The 19594-nt window shown below is 42.1% G+C and overlaps 1 protein-coding gene across 5 annotated transcripts in view; it reads right to left on the reverse strand.

Moving 5' to 3' along the window:
- Positions 1–19594, reverse strand: part of BRINP3 (BMP/retinoic acid inducible neural specific 3) — a 333504-nt gene that overhangs the window by 127791 nt on the left and 186119 nt on the right. For all 5 annotated transcript variants that reach the window (XM_050961409.1, XM_050961412.1, XM_050961410.1 and 2 more), the window contains exon 4: positions 408–598. In XM_050961409.1, coding sequence (XP_050817366.1) covers positions 408–598 — 191 coding nt within the window. The remainder of the gene's footprint in view (positions 1–407; positions 599–19594) is intronic.

Below are 19594 nucleotides of genomic sequence, written 5' to 3' on the forward strand. Positions count from 1 at the left end.
AACATGAAAGGAATATATTTTTCAAAAATAGGCGTCCAGGATCAAATGTATGGATGATGATGATGATAGATAAATAATCACTGGGAAATTGCAAATTGTGTGTGAGAGTATTTTTACACACAACTGCATGGACAGCATTTGCAAGTTAGGCACATGGTTTTTTTAAAAAGTCTGAAAGGAAAACAATATGAAGTAAAACTATCTATCTGTGTAACTGAAATTATAGACCTTGCATCAAACAAATTGTACATAATACTTAATTTAAAGTGCAGGACATGGAATTTAACTAAGATTTATTTCCTAACAAGTCTGTTTTATCAAAGAAATCCCAGGCATGTCTGGTAAGGGGAGGATCTATTTAATCTGTGAAAATGTTTGCAGCGAGACTCCAGAACAACTTCTCATACCTTGATGGCAGTGGAGGCAATCTGAATATGGTGAAGTCTACGGAGAGTACTGTCCCTGTCAATGAAATAAGAGGCTGCCAGTTGGTGCAGAGTCTCCAGAGTCACAGAAGAACTATTGGTGCTGGGATCACTTCCTTCTGATCGCTTACTCAGCTTCCGCTTGTCCACAAAAATTGTGAGTGACTCCTCTCCTGTATAAACAATATATTAAAACAATCAATTACATCTTCCATATCTCTTATTTTGCCTGAAATATGTTGCAAGGCCAATGGTGTTAAAATTTAGTGTGTAAAGTTAGGCTCCTAAGAAGGAGAGTTTTAAAAGTATAAGTGGCAGGCACCAAACTCCCATGGAAGATAAGGGCCTAACTATTATTTGTGGCTTGAAAATGCTTATGGGAGGTCAGGGCCTAACTGTCGTTTATGTCTTTGAAATTCTCCCTCTTAAGTCCATATTTAGGCATCCAAGAAAGAAGCCTAATTTCCAAAAATGCTGAGTACCAAGCATTTTCAAATGAAGTCAACAGAACTCTTTGGGTGTCCAGTGCTTTTGAGAATCATGCCACTTGTCTAGTTGCATCAGTTAACCATGTTTGAAAATTTAGGCCTAAAAATGTAATGCCATTCTTCTGGCACTTATTAGAAACCAGTTAGAAATCAGAAGAAAATGACAATTTCATATTTCTGGTTCCTTAATTGACTGTATAATAAAATGACACAATTCTTGTGTACTTCCAGTGGAGTTACACCAGGAATGAGTTTCCTTCAAGGGATCCAACCTTACTTGCTTATCTTCAGTATATATTTTTCTGAAGATTTAGTTTGCATGAGAGCTAGATTTAGAGGCTGTCTCCAAACCTTTATTTTTATTGTTTTAATTGCTTATACGACCGAAAAATACCAGTATTATACTTTAGACCTGACTTTATTATGATATTTTGGGTTTTTTTTCCTATGTCTTTTCATACATTTCTGGTCTGGACTCAAAGCTAGGTACTTTATTATATACATGGACTGAAGTGTTTGCTAGTAAACGTTGTATTGGAACCATCTGTAATATCAGATTATTACATTTTTCAAGGGTTGGGGATGACTAGTTCTCTCTTGCTGCCTTTCCACCACTGTAGCAACACAAAACTGAGCTAAACCCAATTTAGTCAACAAGTTAAGGTATGTTTACAACTGCTTTGCATCATTACCACTGAATAGTGCAAAGCTAGTGGAAGAGGTATCTTGCCTCAAGCCTCTTTTACATAACCTTTTGTAACTGGAAAAAAGACTTCCACAGTAGAGCCGTGTTTACAAATGCAAAGAGAAGATCAAAGAGGACTACTACATAAGAGATTTACCTGTTCTCCTATTTCTTTCAGTTCTTTTTCTTATAGAAAAAATCCTACAGGTTTTAGAAGATTGTCCCTGCTGTAGATTTGTGTAAGATTGTTAAAAACAGAACAGCTTCCCTCTGAATATCATTCTCTACTAAACTCTTAAAATAATTTCTATAGAGCCTTTTTGATAAGATTACTGTTAAATTTTAGAGGAAATTTCCATAAGGTTAATGATTACTTCTCATGGAATGGGTTTTGTGTTTTTTTTTTTTATACTTTACAATGAAAATCTTTGTTCTGCTGACTTCTACGGGATGAAGATTTCACACTTAGTTTTGTGATGGGTTTAAATGAAATCATAAAATGCCACTGCAGAAAATAAAACTTAGAAGTAAGAATCTGGTGATGTAGTAACCTTTCCTCCTGTTCCACACAAGTCCAAGTTAATCAAAAACTCATCTTTTAAGTCTGTTTGCTAAATTTTGGATTTTCAGAGTTTAATCTGCCCATGAATTGAATGAGCAATACCAGTTCACCTTAACTTTAGATGCCAAATATCTACACAGACTACTGTTTCCTCATTCCCAGAAGGGAATCTCTCCCATTATAGTCAGAGTTGATGCTTGTACTAGTTTCATTGCATACCCATCTGTTGTGGTGGCATTATGCCCACTCACAAGATGGTATGCCAATTTCAAGTGGGCATATGTGCCAACAAATATAGCTGTAGAACAATACTGTGTGAGATGCAAAAATTGACAAACTCTAAAAGAATATACTGTTGGTGGCAATAATTCCAAATTAAGAACACATGTTTCAGTGCAAGAGATCACATCTGTTGACATTTGTAAAGATTATACTGTCAGCAAATACCTTTTGACTGGAAATTTCATTTCTATATCTTCATTTGGAGAAGGAAAAGTATTTTCATGTTAATCTAAGACAATCAATGGCCTCTATAATATTTTTCCTGAAGGCCACCATCCTGGAAATTCACATGCAATGCTAAATCCTACAGTCTGTACTCTGCCCAAACTACCACAAATTGAAGGGGAATTTTGTCTGAGTTAAGACCAGCAACACTTGACCCAAAATACTGGTTTTACCCTGGAGCAGACAACTGTCATCTCAGAGTCTTACTGATGGATTTTCTGAAGTGGATCGAATGGGCAGAACCTGCCAGAATTCAGCCCATTGTATTTATGCTCTTCCTCCTGCCATTACTGGTAGATTGATGTTTGTACATAGCTTGAGCTGCAAGGAAATGTGAATTCTCATAGCTTCCATAGATACTAGGATTGTTCCCCTCTAGTTCCTCAGTCTCTCTGTTATCATGAGTGGACATAGAATTACATTTTACTTAACTCCTGTTACAAATTGCTGTACATTAGTAGCAAATGCTTGTGGGGAGAGTCAACAGAGCCTTTTGGATCTTCCTAGGATATAAAAGAGATGAGAATTTGGCCCCAAATTATTTTTAACAGATTCTGGCTCCAGGCTACCTATTGTCATGGTTCAAATATAGCTGTAAAATAGTTGTACAAATCATGACACAAAATTATAACTATGTTAAATCCCTTTACAAGATACGGAGTGACAGACTGAGTTGAGGGCTAAGCCTCAATCTTTTACTTTGTGTAATTACTCAAGCGATTTGCTGAGCCTTTTGTCTTCCATGTGACAACCTCTTCATGACATTTGGGAGGGACAGCAACTACACAGCAACTTGTTTGAGAAGTTATTGTCAATGAGTAAGGGAGTATCCAGCATAATGCATTGCAAAAAAAACAAAAAAAAGTACAAAAAATCCCTGCAGAAATCAGCAAAATTCCCCATAGATTTTTCACTTTTCCTACAGTTTTCCCTTAGCCCTAATGAGGTGTTTTTTCCTTTAAAGTGACTATCACAATAAGCTTGATCATCCTTCCATTTGAAATCAACAGCAAAATTACCAATCCATTGCAAGATAAATGACAATATCTCCTCAAGCTTGAGGAAAATCTTTACAAAATTCCTTGATTTTCTACATATTTTGCAATTATTTCTCTTTTCAGTATCCATTTTAAAAGCCTTCTAACTATTCTACAATAGTAATAACTAGAGCTGATCAAAAACATTTTCAGTGGAAAATTGGATTTATGACAAAATGGAATTTTTCAGTCTTTTTCGATAGAAAATTTAGGATTTTTAATGTAATATTTCAGCAAAAACATATGCAAATTGCTATGGATAATATTGACCAAAAAGAAAGTGTTTTCCAAAAAAAATCTGTAAGGAAAAAATATACTTGGGACTTGGCTCTAGTTAGCATGTCGTCCTATTATCATAGTCTGGTTCAAGTCCATTCTTGCCTTGTGTGAGGGATGAGGTGAGGGTTATCATGGCAAGCAAAACATTATGCTCATTCCTGTCTCTCTACTCTCAGGATATGTCTGCGCTATGGGATTATTCCGATTTTACAGAAACCGTTTTTTAAAACAGATTGTATAAAGTCAAGTGCACATGGCTACACTAAGCATATTAATTCGGCGGTGTGCGTCCATGTACCGAGGCTAGTGTCGATTTCCTGAGCGTTGCACTGTGGGTAGCTATCCCATAGTTCCTGCAGTCTCCCTCGCCCACTGGAATTCTGGTTTGAGATCCCAGTGTCTGATGGGGCAAAAAACATTGTCGCAGGTGGTTCTGGGTACAGCCTCCCTCCTCCCTCCATGGAAGTAGCAGACAACCGTTTTGCACCATTATCCCTGGGTGAACTGTGCAGACACTATAGCACGGCAAGCATGGACCCTGCACAGCTCAAGACAGCAATCATGGACATTGTAAACACCTCGCACATTCTCATGCAGTCAGTGCTGAACCAGCACCTGCAAAACCAGTCGAGGAGGAGGTGGCTACGACAGCGCGGTGACGAGAGTGATGAGGACATGGACACAGCATTCTCTCAAATGCTTTGGAGATCATGCTGGTAATGGGGCAGGTCCTAGCCATTGAATCCGATTTTGGGCCCAGGAAAAAAGCACAGACTGATGGGACCGCATAGTGTTGCAGGTGTGGGACGATTCCCAGTGGCTGCAAAACTTTCACATGAGTAAGAACACTTTCATGGAACTTTGTGACTTGCTTTCCCCTGCCCTGAAATGCCAGAATACCAAGATAAGAGCAGCCCTCACAGTTGAGAAGCGAGTGGTGATAGCCCTCTGGAAGCTTGCAATGCCAGACAGTTGGGAATCAATTTGGAGTGGGCAAATCTACTGTGAGGGCTGCTGAGATGCAAGTAGCCAAAGCAATCATTAAGCTGCTGCTACAAAAGGTTGTGACTCTGGGAAATGTGCAGGTCATAGTGGATGGCTTTGCTGCAATGGGATTACCTAACTGTGGTGGGGTGATAGATGGAACCATATCCCTATCTTGGCACCGGAGCACCAGGGCACCCAGTACATAAACCACAAGGGGTACTTTTCCATGGTGCTGAAAGCACTGGTGGATCACAGGGGATGTTTCACCAACATCCACGTGGGATGGCTGGGAAGGGTTCATGACGCTCGCATCTTCAGGAACACTAGTCTGTCTAAACGGCTGCAGCAAGGGAATTACTTCCCAGACCAGAAAATAACATTTGGGGATGTTGAAATGCCTGTAGTTATCCTGGGGGACTCAGCCTACCCCTTGATGCCATGGCTCATAAAGCCATACACAGGCAGCCTGGACAGTAGTCAGGAGCTGTTAAACTATAGGCTGAGCAAGTGCAGGATGGTGATAGAATGTGCATTTGGCTGTTTAAAGGCACACTGGCGTACATTACTGACTCGCTCAGACCTCAGCCAAACCAATGTCCCCCTTGTTATTGCTGTTTCCTGTGTGCTCCACAATCTCTGTGAGAGTAAGGGGGAAACATTTATGGTGGGGTGGGAGGCTGAGGCAAATCACCTGGCCACTGATTACATGCAGCCAGACACCAGGGCGATTAGAAGAGCACATCAGGAAGCAGTGCGCATCCGAAAAGCTTTGAAAACCAGTTTCATCATGGGCCAGGGTACGGTGTGACTGTTGTGTTTCTCCTTGATGAACCCCCCCCTTGATTGACTCATTCCCTGTAAGCCACCCACCCTCCCCCTTTGATTACCGCTTGCTTCCTAAGGAAATACAGTCACTCTCGTTTAAAAATCATGTATTCTTTATTAATTAATTATAAAAAGAGGGAGAGAACTGACAAGGTAGCCTGGGTGGGGTTTGGGAGGAGGATAGGAGGGAAGGAAAAGGCCACTAAAAAAATGTCAAAATAATGACAGCCTTTTGGTTGGGCTGTCCACTGGCGTGGAATGGGCGGATGCACAGAGCCTCCCCCCACGCGTTCTTAGTCATCTGGTGGGTGAGGAGGCTAAGGAACATGGTGAAGGGGGAGGGCGGTTATACAAGGGCTGCAGCGGCACTCTGTGATCCTGCTGCTGTTTCTGAAGCTCCACCAGATGCTGGAGCATGTCCGTTTGATCACACAGCAGCCCCAGAGTTGCATCCCGACACCTCAGATCTTCCTGCCATCACTTCTCATCTCGAGCGTCTCTCCTATCCTCACGTTGGTCCCTCCTCTCCTCACGGTCACTGGCATCTTTCCTGTACTTTGATACCATGTCCTTCCACTCCTTCAGATGAGCTCTTTCACTGCAGGTCACTTCCATGATTTCCGAGAACATTTCGTCTCACGTCTTTTTTTTTCCGCCACCTTACCTGAGAGAGCCTTTGGGATGGAGGAGGGTGACTTGAAAAATTTGCAGCTGCAGGAGGGAAGGAAAAAATGGAGAGAAGTATTTAAAAAGATACATTTTACAGAACAATGGTTATACTCTTTCATGGTGAACAACACTATTCACCTTACATAGCACATGTGATTTCACTACAAGGTTGCATTTTGCATCTTAATATTGAGTGCCTGCAGCTTTGGTGTTAGAGATCACAGACGCAGGTTCAGGCATCAGAATTCGGCTTGCATGAGGCCATGGTAAGCCATTGTCTTTCGGCTTCTGCAGCCTTCATATATCCAGCGCCCTCCTTTCCCAAATAGCAAGCAAAGCTCGTTGAGTGCTGCTTCTTCCCTGTTAATGTGCAGCACCAGAACCTCCCCCATCCAAATGTCTGGGATGATTGCTTTACCCCTCCCCCCACCATGTGGCTGGTATCATGGAAGATCACTGCTAGCCACCATCCCCTATACCACGTGGCTGGTAGCAGGGAAGATCTCAGCTAGCCAAATGCGAAAAAGCTAAGTGCCAATCACCCCCCTCCTCCTACCCCTGCTTGGTTAAATGCAGGGAAGGATTTCTTTTAAGCCACAAACAGCCCAACCATCTCTGTCCCCTTAATTAAATTCCCATATTTCAACCAGGTTACCATGAACGATATCATTCTCCTGAGGATAACACAGCGAGATAAAAAACAGATGTTGCTAGAATGCCAGCAAACACCGGGCCCCTACGCAGCTAGGCTTTGTCATGCAATGATATACCAGATTACTTGCTACATGCATGGCATGGTCAAGTGTCCTACCATGGAGGATGGAATAAGGCTGCCCTGCCCAGAAACTTTCTGCAAAGGCTTTTGGAGTACCTCCAGGAGAGCTTCATGGAGATGTCCCTGGAGGATTTCCGCTTCATCCCCAGACAAGTTAGCAGATTTTTCCAGTAACTTTACTGGCTGCGAATGCATCCCAAGTCCTCAGGGCAAATTAATCATTAAAAATGCTTGCTTTTAAACCATGTTTTATATTTACAAAGGTACACTCACCAGAGGTCCCTTACATGGCTTCATTGTCTGGGATAGTGGCTTGAGAGTGCTGAGGGTACTTCTGTCAAGCTGAGAAAAAGCTCCTGGCTTTGGGGAGAACAGAGTGCTGTGTGCTCTCTGCAAGCTCGTCCTCCTCTTCCTCCTCCTCATCTTCTCCATCTGCAGAATCCTCAGGCAAGGCTAAGATTACCCCCACCTGGGAATCCACGGACAGGGGTGGGGTAGTGGTGGTGGACCCCCCTAGAATTGCATGCAGCTCAGCATAGAAGCGGCATGTTTGCGACCCTGCCCCGGACCTTCCATTTCCTTCTTTGGCTTTCTGGTAGGCTTGTCTGAGCTCCTTAACTTTCACAAGGCACTGTACTGAGTCCCTGCTATGGCCTATCTCCATCATGGCCTTGGAAATTTTTTCAAATGTTTTTTCATTTCGTCTTTTGGAACGGAGTTCTGTTAGCACGGAATTCTCTCCCCATATAGCGATCAGATTCAGTACCTCCTGTGCGGTCCATGCTGGAGCTCTTTTTCGATTCTCAGACTGCATAGTTACCTTTGCTGATGAGCTCTGCGTGGTCACCTGTGCTGATCGGAGCTCCACGCTGGGCAAACAGGAAATGAAATTCAAAAGTTCGTGGGGCTTTTCTTGTCTACCTGGCCAGTGCATCCAACTCCAGATTGCTGCCCAGAGCGGTCACAATGGTGCACTGTGGGATAGCTCCCAGAGGCCAATACTGTCGAATTGCAGCCACACTAACCCTAATCCAAAATGGCAATACCGATTTGAGTGCTACTCCCCTCATCGGGGAGCAGTACAGATATCAGTATTAAGAGCCCTTTATATCGATATGAAGGGCTTCGTTGAGTGGACAGGTCCAGGGTTAATTCGGTTTAACACTGTTAAATTTGGTATAAACCCGTAGTGTAGACCAGGCCTCAGTGTTCTGCTTCCTGAGAAGTACACTTTATTTCAGATCCACTCTAACGAGCTTGAAAAGAGCTGAATATTTTCACTGAATCAAATCAAACAAAACTATGTTGTGTCCAATGTTAAGCTCAGGCATGCAAGATTCTAGAATAATGTTGATTCAGAGACATGCTGCAACTGTTTAGACAAGAGAATCTAACAACATTTTTCTCCCTTAACTCATGATAAAACAGATATAACCGTACACATTAAAATGTATTTATTAATACTGCCTAGGACTTTCAAAGAAAACTTAAGGAATTAGACATTCAGTTCCCATTGAATTTTAGTGGGATTTGCACGTTACTCCCTCAGACTCTTTTGAAAAGCCCAGCCATTATCATAATTATGTACATTTATATCCCAGTAGCACCTAGAGGCTTCAACCAAGTTGAGGCTCCATTCTCATAAGCACTGTATAGGCAGATAATAAATGATAGGCTCTGTCTGAAAGAACTATTCACTGAGAGGAGAAGTGAAGGACTGGATGAGCTTTACATTGGATAAATAAAAATGGCTTCTTATAATTTAATGCTTGATTCTGCCCCCCTTTCTCACTGTGAGTAGCATCTTGTTCATTGGGCAGTCCTATTTGAAATATATGTTGACTACATGAAGAATTAGGTGATACTCAGCTTGAGAAAGACGGAGTGGGGTAGATATTTGTCCTAAGAAAGGAGGAAACATCGCATGGCAAACGAGTACTTTTCTGGAAATGTTTGTAATTGGTCCTGAAATCTATGCTGTGTATAATGATAGGATAGCACAAAGTATCTTATATGTATATGTTTATGATGTGATGAAGAGTTTTTAAGAGAATCCAGGACTATCTTCCTTCAAGAAATCTGGGATTGATTCTCCTTTACACTAAGGTCCCCATATACTTAGGGCCTTAGAGTGTGTACAAATGTCCATTTTAGGCCCTTTTACCGGTTAAAGTGGTGTAAAGGGCCATTGGTGTAAATGAGTGTCAGGGCATTTGTTTTGGAAAATACCTGCCACAAGGTGCAATATGGAACATTTCAAAGGTAAAATAACACCTCGTCAGAAGTATTCTTATGAATGCAACTCTGGCAAGGCTGATTTGTCATTAGCCAGAGATGGAGTGATCTACATTTAAAAAGCAAACAAACAAAAAACAGAAATCCCCAAACCTTTCTTCTGTTTGGTTCCAGAATTGGAAGAAGGGGCCTCCCATCTACAGAACATGTCTGCAGACTTTGTAAATTAGTTTCAGTGAATCATATCTAATTTATGAGACAGTTTAAATTAACAGACACACACACAACCAAGTCTGAATAGACTTCTCTGTCATATCTGAAACATGGATGAATTTTTCTTACCAGCTGTAGTCTGCAACCATGAAATAAGCTAAGAAGATATCTGAGCATTAGCTAAAAAATAGATGTGATTTAGAAAACTATTCAAGGTTAATAGTCTTAAGAACTGAAAAGGATTAATGACAGTGAATAATCATTTTTTCTCTTTCTTTCTTTTTTTTTTTTTAATTCAGCATCAGATCCACACAGCTGTGCTTCCTGCAATCTCTAAAAGCAGTATTTTCTCTCTGGTTTACAAAAGTCAGGAGGGAGATTGCTTCAGTTTCCCAGGGTAAAAAAGAAGTAGCATAAAAATACATTTTGTTCCTGCTCACAAAATAACTCCATATAATCCAGTAATTGGTTCAAGAGATTAGCAGACCCTCTATGCTGATGCTTTATTACCATGGAGCTGCTGTCATTAACAGATATTCGTCAACGGGTAGTGACCGACATTCATACTATAGATTGACCTTCGCCCAATATATTCTGATGTCCCCCCAAGCTCTGGCATTTACAAGACTCTTATTTAGTCTATATATTTAATTATTTCTAGATTCATAAAACATATTTTCCAGGATTTATATTTGAAATTTAAACTCTTCAACTGAAACAAATTTTCTGCATGCTGTCTTTCAAAATAATGCCTGCAAAACAAGTGTGGGTGTTTGAAAATTAACATAGAGATATAACCAATTTGTGTCCATTTAACTGGGAATAAGCTGTACAATAGCTTATAAATGGCATTCAAAAGTAAAGAATTAAAGCTGTTTGGGTCTTAAGAACGTCGTCAGGAATTATTTAAATAAGAAATGCAAATAGCCAGCATTGATACAAGTAGACTTATAATAATACTGTAACAATTATAACTAAATATAAATGTCTGTGGCTGGGGAAAATGTATTTTTATAATGTGCAACAATAAATATTCATATGATTAAAGTACTTAGAACTATTATCTGCCTCAAGTAACTTAGATGTATTTTTGAGCTGAAAGACTATCTTCTTATACTATCTTCCTGGTGGTAATAAAAGGATCATAAAGCTGTGTTTCAAATTATAGTTAAAGACTGAAATGTTATAGGTATGAATTAAGTGATACTGTCAATAAGCAGGAAGATCAACAATTAAATTTGCAAGACAAAATTTATTTTTTATTTATACATGTCCTCAATAATGATCAGGTAGAGCTCTGTACGTGTGTGCCTCTCGTATTTGGTGCAAAGGTTGTTCACCTGTGACATTTTTAAAAGGTTCTCATTAAAGAGAAATCACAGGATAACTAACTTTATATTGTATGAGGCATGCAAATTAACAAGTTAGGACCATCTTTCCCCCCGACTTATGTTCAGTTGTTTCAAAAAGTAGGTAAACTAAGCCTAGACCACATGTGCCGACTTTCTATTGTTGAATTGTACAGCCACAGAGTTAAATACTGCAAAGTGAAAAGTCTCTGCAGAACAAATGAGTCTAATGAGAAACTCATAAGTTCCTGTCCCATATCATATATACCACATGGCCCAGATTCTGCCTCCCTCATTATTAGATTATCGTAGCTCCACTGAAGACAATGGACACCAGCTAAGGAATTTTCCTGTTGTTTGTATGCAGAGTAACATACTGCTGACCATGAACGTGAGGTAAACTCTGTCTTTATTGTTCAGTTTTTAGCATAGTAAGAGTGTCAATGGAGTTGTACATATGGAGCTATACTCAATGGAGAGAAAAATGGCAGGAAATTTGGATTAAACTCTTATGGTCCATCAAGATTGTGTGCTATAAATATGAAATTCCTCTTTCCCGTTTGGTTCTTGAGGCCTGCAACATCAGTGAGATGATTTCTGCCAGAGGGCTACGAACATCGTGCTTCTCAGTTACAGAATTCTACTCTCTGACTAGCAGCAACACTGACAAGTTCTTCTCTACAGCAAATAAAGAAATGTCAATCCCCTTTACTGATTTGGCCTATTACACGCTTCTGGCTGGCTTTAATTTCATAACAAGCCCCGGCTCCACCAAACATGCTGCAAGTTAACTTATCTAAACTGCTATCAAACTAGTTGAAGAAAAAAAGGATCTTCTATGTATCTGCTGTCTTCATCTCCCATAGCACTAGGATAAGATCTTCATCTCCCCAGGACCAGCAATAGAGGCCTTTCACTTGCAAATAAACATATTTATTTTTACACTCCTACATCTCCAGGCCTATACATTTGCTGAGTCACCAATGTCACACATTTCCAAGAATCCTGTGCTAAATCTTACACTTCTAAAGTGGGCACCATTAAAAAACTCAACATCCATCTACACCGACTGTATTGTGGCACCTGAGATATCACAGTCATTCCCAATTCCACAATGAAGGAAACAGGACCATACTGATATATAAGATTTCAGATATACCTGTCTGATAATTGAGTTGGGGTAGGCCCACTGTGCACTTATATAGAGTAATATGGAAATCTGAATTTGTATTTCATTGTATTTTGCACAAAAAAAATTACAATATTCAGAGGAAAAAAGTGGTGACCTATTGTGTTTTGTGCTGCTCAAAGGAGAATCTTTGCATGTCCGGGACCTTTCAGGGCTTCTAGGGCAAAGCCTACATTAAATTTAAAAATAAAAATCCTTTTAGACTCTTCTTGCAGACTGTCATGCTGATGGAACTGAGGGGGCAAACCACTCGTTGCCACTTTTCTAATTTGGGGCTGGACTGTAACCTTACGCTTCAGCCTGAATAAGGAGGCACTGTGTTGCCCCAGGAGTTGGGTAGCAACTAGATTACACTGCACAGACTGGCACAGTGGGGAGGGGGACATTTGGCTCCACTCACACACCTGTACGAGGTTACCTCATAAGTTCTGGACATTCAGATTGTCCATGCAGGGAATCTCATGAGTGACCCTTTGTATGTCTCTGATTCCTGGTGAGCTAGTGTAATATACCACAATGTCCTTCTAGCCATTACAGTCTTGCCCGTGTTGCTTTCCATTATGAGATATTTGACTTTCCTTAACCACTTAGCCACAGTTTCTAAAAGAAATAAGAGCAACTAGAAATGCTGTCTTCTATGTTATAAGAACATGAAATATTGTATAACTTCACAGAGGTATCATTTTAGAATGCCCTTGAGGAGTATATTTCTATGTTTGTGAATAAAGAGTTGGGAACATTTCACAGACAACCATGTGCAAGTGTTCCCTTTATGGTCAAAAAGAGATATTCATGCAAGCCAAGTGGTCGCAGAGGCACACAAATCTTACCGCAAGGTCAGTCATTTGCCAAGTTTTCATTTATGCCTATGAATACAAATGTTCAGGAGCACTATTAAAAAAAGAAATGTGCATATTTGGCTTTGGCTTTTCTTATCAGAGAGTATAAAAGCAATAGCCTTTTCAGAGGCATAATTAAAGGAAAGGTAAGAGTGGTATTATGTAGGGCGACTACTACTGCTATATGTTAATGAAGCAGGGAAATGCATGTTTTAGGATTCCCCATAAACTCTAACCCCAAAAGGAAATCTAACAACAGAAAAGGGGGCTGTGTGTATGATATTAGGTGTCATTTGACAACAATCTTATAAAATACTAATTTCCTGAATTGAGTTTAGATGGTTTGATTTTTCAAATGTACTCAGCGCCTGCTGCATCAAAGCCAATGGGAAATATAGGTATACTCATCACCTCTGAAAAATGAGGCTGTCTCTCTAAGCCCAAGTCCCCTAAAGTCAATGGAAAGGTTCCCACAGTCTTCATTTGCCTTTGGGTAGTGTTTTGCATATTAGGCTGGGATTTTCAAGTGCCTTTGAAACTCATAGCTTCAAGGTTAAAGGTGAAGATGAAGCTGCCCACCAGCACGGCAGGGGTTAAAAAGAGTCTCTGTGCCCAGTGAGCCTTTCCCCATTATACTTGCAATCAATGTCAGGCCTAGAGTGGGGAGAAAAAGAGAGAGGCTGGCTCAATTCAGGGCTGGCTGGCAAAGAGGCAGGTGCTAGCTGTTGCTCTCCCTGAGAGGAAGGGTCACTAGCATAATAGCCAAGGCAGCCACCAGAGAGTACTGTCTCCCTAGCCAAAGGAGACCGCGGAGAAGACTTAGCAGCCTAAGGCAAATGAGGTAACTGAGTGACTGAAGCCCAAAGCCAATGTGAGGTTGAGCCTCACTAAATTTATGGCTGCCCTGCCCGAAGGAGCTTGGGACCATGGCAGAACGCTGTCCAAGACACATGTGAGGGCACAATGGGAGGCCCAACTACCCCAGCAAATGGGACTATAGGGAACATGCCCCCAACTGAAGCGACAGTGATAGGAAGTAGCCCAGAGTGGTAGATTGAGACTGGGAGGGCCCCTTGTTCAGGTTTTGAGTCATGCAGGGCACTGGGCTGGGACTCAGTGGAGTGGGAAGGCCCGAATCCCCTGACCCCACTGCCTAGAAGACTGAGGCACCTTGATCAGGGAAACATGGGGTTAGTGGTCAAGGTGTGCCCGGCCCTCTAAGCACCCTGTTACAGGTCTCCTCCTCAAAAGGCATTGAACAACAGCAAATTTTTGTGGTCCATGAGGGATACAGATGCTAAGTAATTCTGATGGATCAAGCCCTATCATTTTTACTCTGTATTAGTAGAATTCTGGTACACAACCCAATGTTGAACAATCATTACTATAAAAAATGTCTTTTTTCCCTATCTGAAAAGCTTCCAGATATAGAACTCCAATAGAAGGAAACAAAAGTCCCCCACAAAGAGGATTTACAGGATATGGACTTTAGTGCTGTATACTATTTTTTGAATAATTATCAAATATGTAGGGTCCTCCTAACCTCATTTACATCAATGGACATTTTACCACTGCATTCAATGGAGTCAGGATGTCATCTCTAGTGTCTAAGAACTGTCCCTGTCCTGGAGAGCTCAGACTTTGCTATGGGAAATTACCAGCAATCCTGGAAGTCTTGTATCAAATGACGTGTCCGTAGCAGATTGCTGATCAACACGTGTACAAGATGTGCTTAGATTTTAATTAAATTATGATGTGTTTGCCACAGAAGTGCTATTTCTTAAAATTATGATATAATTTAATGTTTTGTTTTAAATTATTAAGGTGGCAAAGAAATTCAACATACTTCTGGAATGCTCTTTTCCAAGATCACATTTCAGTTGTTATGGAACTCAGATATCAGCCAAAGGAGAATAGGGTTACTGTCATTTTATTAATATATAGTTGGAATTCAGTTATGAAATGTATTAAAGAAAACCATTCCTCAGGTGAATAAGGGCTTTTGACAAGACTGCCCTGTAAGAAGAATACTCAGTCACTGGAATTATCTTTAATATAATCACCCACCAAGGAATAAAACTGCATCTCTAAAATGTTCTTTCATTTTGTAATGTCTGGTTGGGTAATCCTGTGTGCTAATTCTCTTTTATGCAGAACAATTTATACTCTGTATTTAACACTGAGCCTCTATGATGGAGTATATAAGGTCCACATGGGCAAGACAAGGGTTAACAAGCCGCTTTGGGACCAGAAGACCCTACCCAGGGGCGGCTCCAGGCACCAGTGCAGCAAGCGCGTGCCTGGGGCGGCATGCCTGTGGGAGGTCTGCCGGTCCCATGGCTTCAGCGGCAATTCAGCGGTGGGTGCCGAAGGCGCTGGACCATCAGATCACCAGCAGATATGCTGTTGAATCTGCGTGACCAGCTGACCGTATGCAGGTGTGCTACCAAAGGCCACCTGACTGCCGTGCTTAGGGTGGCAAAAAACATAGAGCCGCCCCTGCCCTACCTATCTGTACCTGCTGGGCATACTCACAGTGGAGGCAGAACTTAAAAGGGAGCCACCCTGCTCAGTCATGATGGACAAAGCAAGGGCGTAGTCCTATGTTGTTAGCACCTGCAGAGAGGCCAAAGGAGCTCCTCACTGCCTGGACCAGACCCTGCTTCTGAGCTTCCAAAGCTCATAGAGACTGGGAATGGTAGGCCACGACTGAAGGAGAAGAGCCTGCAGCCCACAGTCAGTAAGAACCTAAGAGTCTGCAAGCCAACCTCTTCTGTGACTTTGGAGGAGTAGAGGCCATGGTATGAGGTGACCCAGGGAGCAGGCTTAGTGGCATTCACCCTGCAGGCCATATATCCAACCTGCTAGTCCCACGGCCCTGGGTTGGAACCTGGTGGAGCAGGGAAGTCCTGGATTCCCCTAACACTAGCCACTCAGCCTCTCACCACTGAGTAATGCAGCTGGACCTGGACCCAACCAACCCCCACTCCCACCCAACAGCCCCTATTCTAGAGTTCTTCAATCTGTTGTGAAACTGGATCCTAGTTACACACTGAACCATCAGTTTCCAAAACATGACATGGGGATGTAGGTATACAGCTTCCATTATTGTTAATAGGAATCTCATTTAAGTACATACCTGGCCTGTTTTGAAAATTTTAGTTTAACAGGCTAACTGTAGCCTGATTCTCAGGAAGATGGAGCAATACATGGAATATACAGCAGTCAAAGTAGCTTAAAAATGTTTCCTAGCTGGAAATCCATTTGTTGATGGACTGCCTTCTGTTGATGCTGCATCTTTCAGCTACTATAATTGGGCCCAATATTTGAATGAGTTGTAGTACGGACTCTAAGAGTCATAGCAAAATGTCATTCTGCTTAATGACTAAATATTGTGGAGCAGCCTTCCTGAGATAAAAGTATGGCAAAGAGCAGAGAACTTAGGCAGAACTAGGATGACCAGACATCCCGATAATATCAGGACAGTCCCTTTGTCCCGATATTTTGGTTTGCAGTCCGGGACCACACATACCTGGGATCCCAGGCTGGCTGTGCTTATGTGGCACAGCTCCTGCCTCCAACTAGAGAAGCAACCACTGGCAGGAGCCTGCAGTGTGAATTCCTGAACATGACAAAGCTGGTGTCATACATGCTCAGTATACCAGTAAGCATTGCATACACAGAAGGTGTATTTTCAGTCACGAAAGATGCATGGAATGATCTCTGGAATCGAAGCAGCATAGACTTGGTGTGGGGCCAGTGGGCTTTGTAGGATCTGGGGGCGCAGCACAAATGGAGCAGGCCATGCCAGGGCCCCTTCTGAGTGTGGGCCTGGTGCCACTGAGTCACCATTGTAAACCCAGTACAGAAAAGACTGCCTTTCCTTGAGGCTGTGAATAAAAGTCACACTTCAATTCAGCTGTCACCTGCCAGCTCTTTGTGACCAGACTTAACACTGCACCAGATCCAAACCCGCTGTTGGCGAAGGAGCTTTGGGATCTGACCAGTCCAAAGTGAACTGATGTCGCCCATGTATTTTAAGGGGCAGGGGCAGCACCTGCAGAAAGCTATGGCGTCTGGGAAACTTACTCTGCAGTGACAATAGAGGAAAACCCACTCCAACCAACTGAGCCCGGGTAGCAGCTGACCTCCTCTCCGGCCCACCCCCAGGGCTGGAGTGTTCCAATGACTCTTGGCACCCAGGGCTGAGTGACACTTCTGGAGTGGAACCACTTTGCACTTGGGTGCCCCTAAGGAGGGCTGGGCAGGTCAGCTTGCAGGAAGACCTGACTTGCAGAGCTAGGCAGGGAGTCCCCTGCAGCCAGCTGCACGGATGCAGTGGAAGGGCTAGAACTGTCGGCTCTGAAATGAGATGTGGCTCTGTGCTCAATGGGGGAGGCTGCTAGAATCGGAGAGTTGCTATTTCAAAGCTTTTCTTTCACTACCTGTTGTTGCATGGGGGAAGCAGGGATACGTGCCCCACAGAGGTAATAGTTGCATCCTCCCCCCAGCAGAGTGTGTGCAGACCGGTCCTCCTAGCTCATGGCAGAACCCAGGAGTGGAGGCACCTGCCTCTGCACATGCTGATTCCACACAGGGCAGGTTGGGGCTGAGCGCTGCTAAGCTGCTGCCCAGTTCAATTACTCACATTGGCAAGCAGGGATTGTACCTGGCAGCATACATCTGCTTGATGTACAGTCAGGACACCATTTTTCCCGATATTCAGGTAAAATTTAAAATTTGGTAGTGAAAAAGGAAATTAGTCAATTGGGAATGTCCCATTAAACCGACTGTGCTGTTATCTACTGGCAATTTTGGTTTTTCAGGTGTAACACAGTTTACAGTAGCGATATGTAGTTTACAATTCTGAACCATAGTGCATAACGTAGGACAAACTACAGTGAGCACATAATAACACGCAAGAAGCACAGAGACTACACAGTTTTTTTGGTGACTATCTAGCTAACGGTCTTCAGCTGAAAACCCCACCTGAAATGGGAATGGCAAGGGAGGAGCCAACTACCAAAAAACAAAGAAGACAGTGCAGATACAGGACAGAATGGGAAACCACTTATACCTGGAAATCCTATGACTATAATTCAAAATCCTTTTGTAAAGCAGGAGGGAAGGAATTTAGCATTTGCCATGGCAGTGAGTCTGATGTTAAGCATCATGCTGATTCAAAAAATCGTGAACAAAACATCAAAACTCACAAGAGCAATACCCAGGTCTCACATTTTTTCAGCAGGCCAAATGAATCCTTCAATAACAAGGTTATCACTGCTGAGCTAATTCAAGTTTACCACACAGTAGTTCATCAACTATCGCTCATGTGACTATGAACTTAAACTTGCGCCTATCTTGTATCCAGATTCAACGACTGCGAAGCATGTCAGCTGTGGCCAGACTAAAGCGGAGGCAGTGATCAAAAATGTGCTGTCACCGTTCTCAAGAGAATTTTTAAAAGACCTCAGCAAGCCAGACAGTCTCTATTTCTCAGTTGCCACAGATGCATCTAACAAGGACAATGTGAAAACTTTCCCTTTATCGCTGAGATACTGGACAGCCGAACACAGAGTCCATGATAAACTGTTAGACTTCTATGAGCAAAGAGAAGAGACTGTAGAGACAATAAGCAACACATTACTTGAAAAACTTGTGACACAAACTAGACCTAAACGAAGTGTCTTCCTACTGTGCTGATAATGCAAACGTGAATTACGGAAAGTGACAACCAGTATACCAGAATTTAAAAAAACAAAACAAAAATATCTTGCCTTCAAAATGCCCTTCCCATGTTGTGCACAATGCAGTGAAACATGCTAGCAATACCCTATAAGTTGACATTAAGACTCTGGTGATTAAGATGTTCAATCATTTCATCAATTCTGCTAAGAGAGTAGCAGCATTGAAGGATATGTTTGATTTTGTGGATATGGAGTATGCCGCTTTTCTGCACCATGTTCCGACGCGCTGGTTGAGTCTTTTCCCAGCTGTAAACCAGCTTGTAAATATGTGGCAGGCTGTTAAGTGCTATTTTGTTTTCCTGGGCAGTGACAAGTACCCAAATCTCTATGGATGCTGTTCTCGGACATGGAAAACGGTGAACAAGGTGAGGGGCCTAGCAAAGTTGAGTTTCATCTGTTTTTCCTCCAGAATGTCCTGAAAATCTTCAGTGATACTGTGCTTTGTTCGGAAAATGAGAGTATGACAGCATGTTAAGTGTATGCCATAATGAATACTCTGAGAATTAAACTTCAGCGACCGAAGAATGACAAATTCTTTGGCTCTAAAGTTGAAAATGCATTAACTGAGATGCTGCCTGTCACTGCTGTATGTCTCCAGAAAGACTACATGAAAGTTTACGATGTGTCAATCCTATATTTGGAGAAATGGTTTGATGTTTCAACAACTGGCTACTTGTTCAATACCCAGTGCTCAAACATCAAAGTAATAGGGCATTCGAATACAAGAATCTGTCTGCAGCCGTGACAGCTGTAAACCTCCAGAAAACAGTGGATCTTGATCAG

Source organism: Gopherus flavomarginatus, chromosome 7 (assembly GCF_025201925.1).
Source record: "Gopherus flavomarginatus isolate rGopFla2 chromosome 7, rGopFla2.mat.asm, whole genome shotgun sequence".
NCBI classification, from domain to species: domain Eukaryota; kingdom Metazoa; phylum Chordata; order Testudines; family Testudinidae; genus Gopherus; species Gopherus flavomarginatus.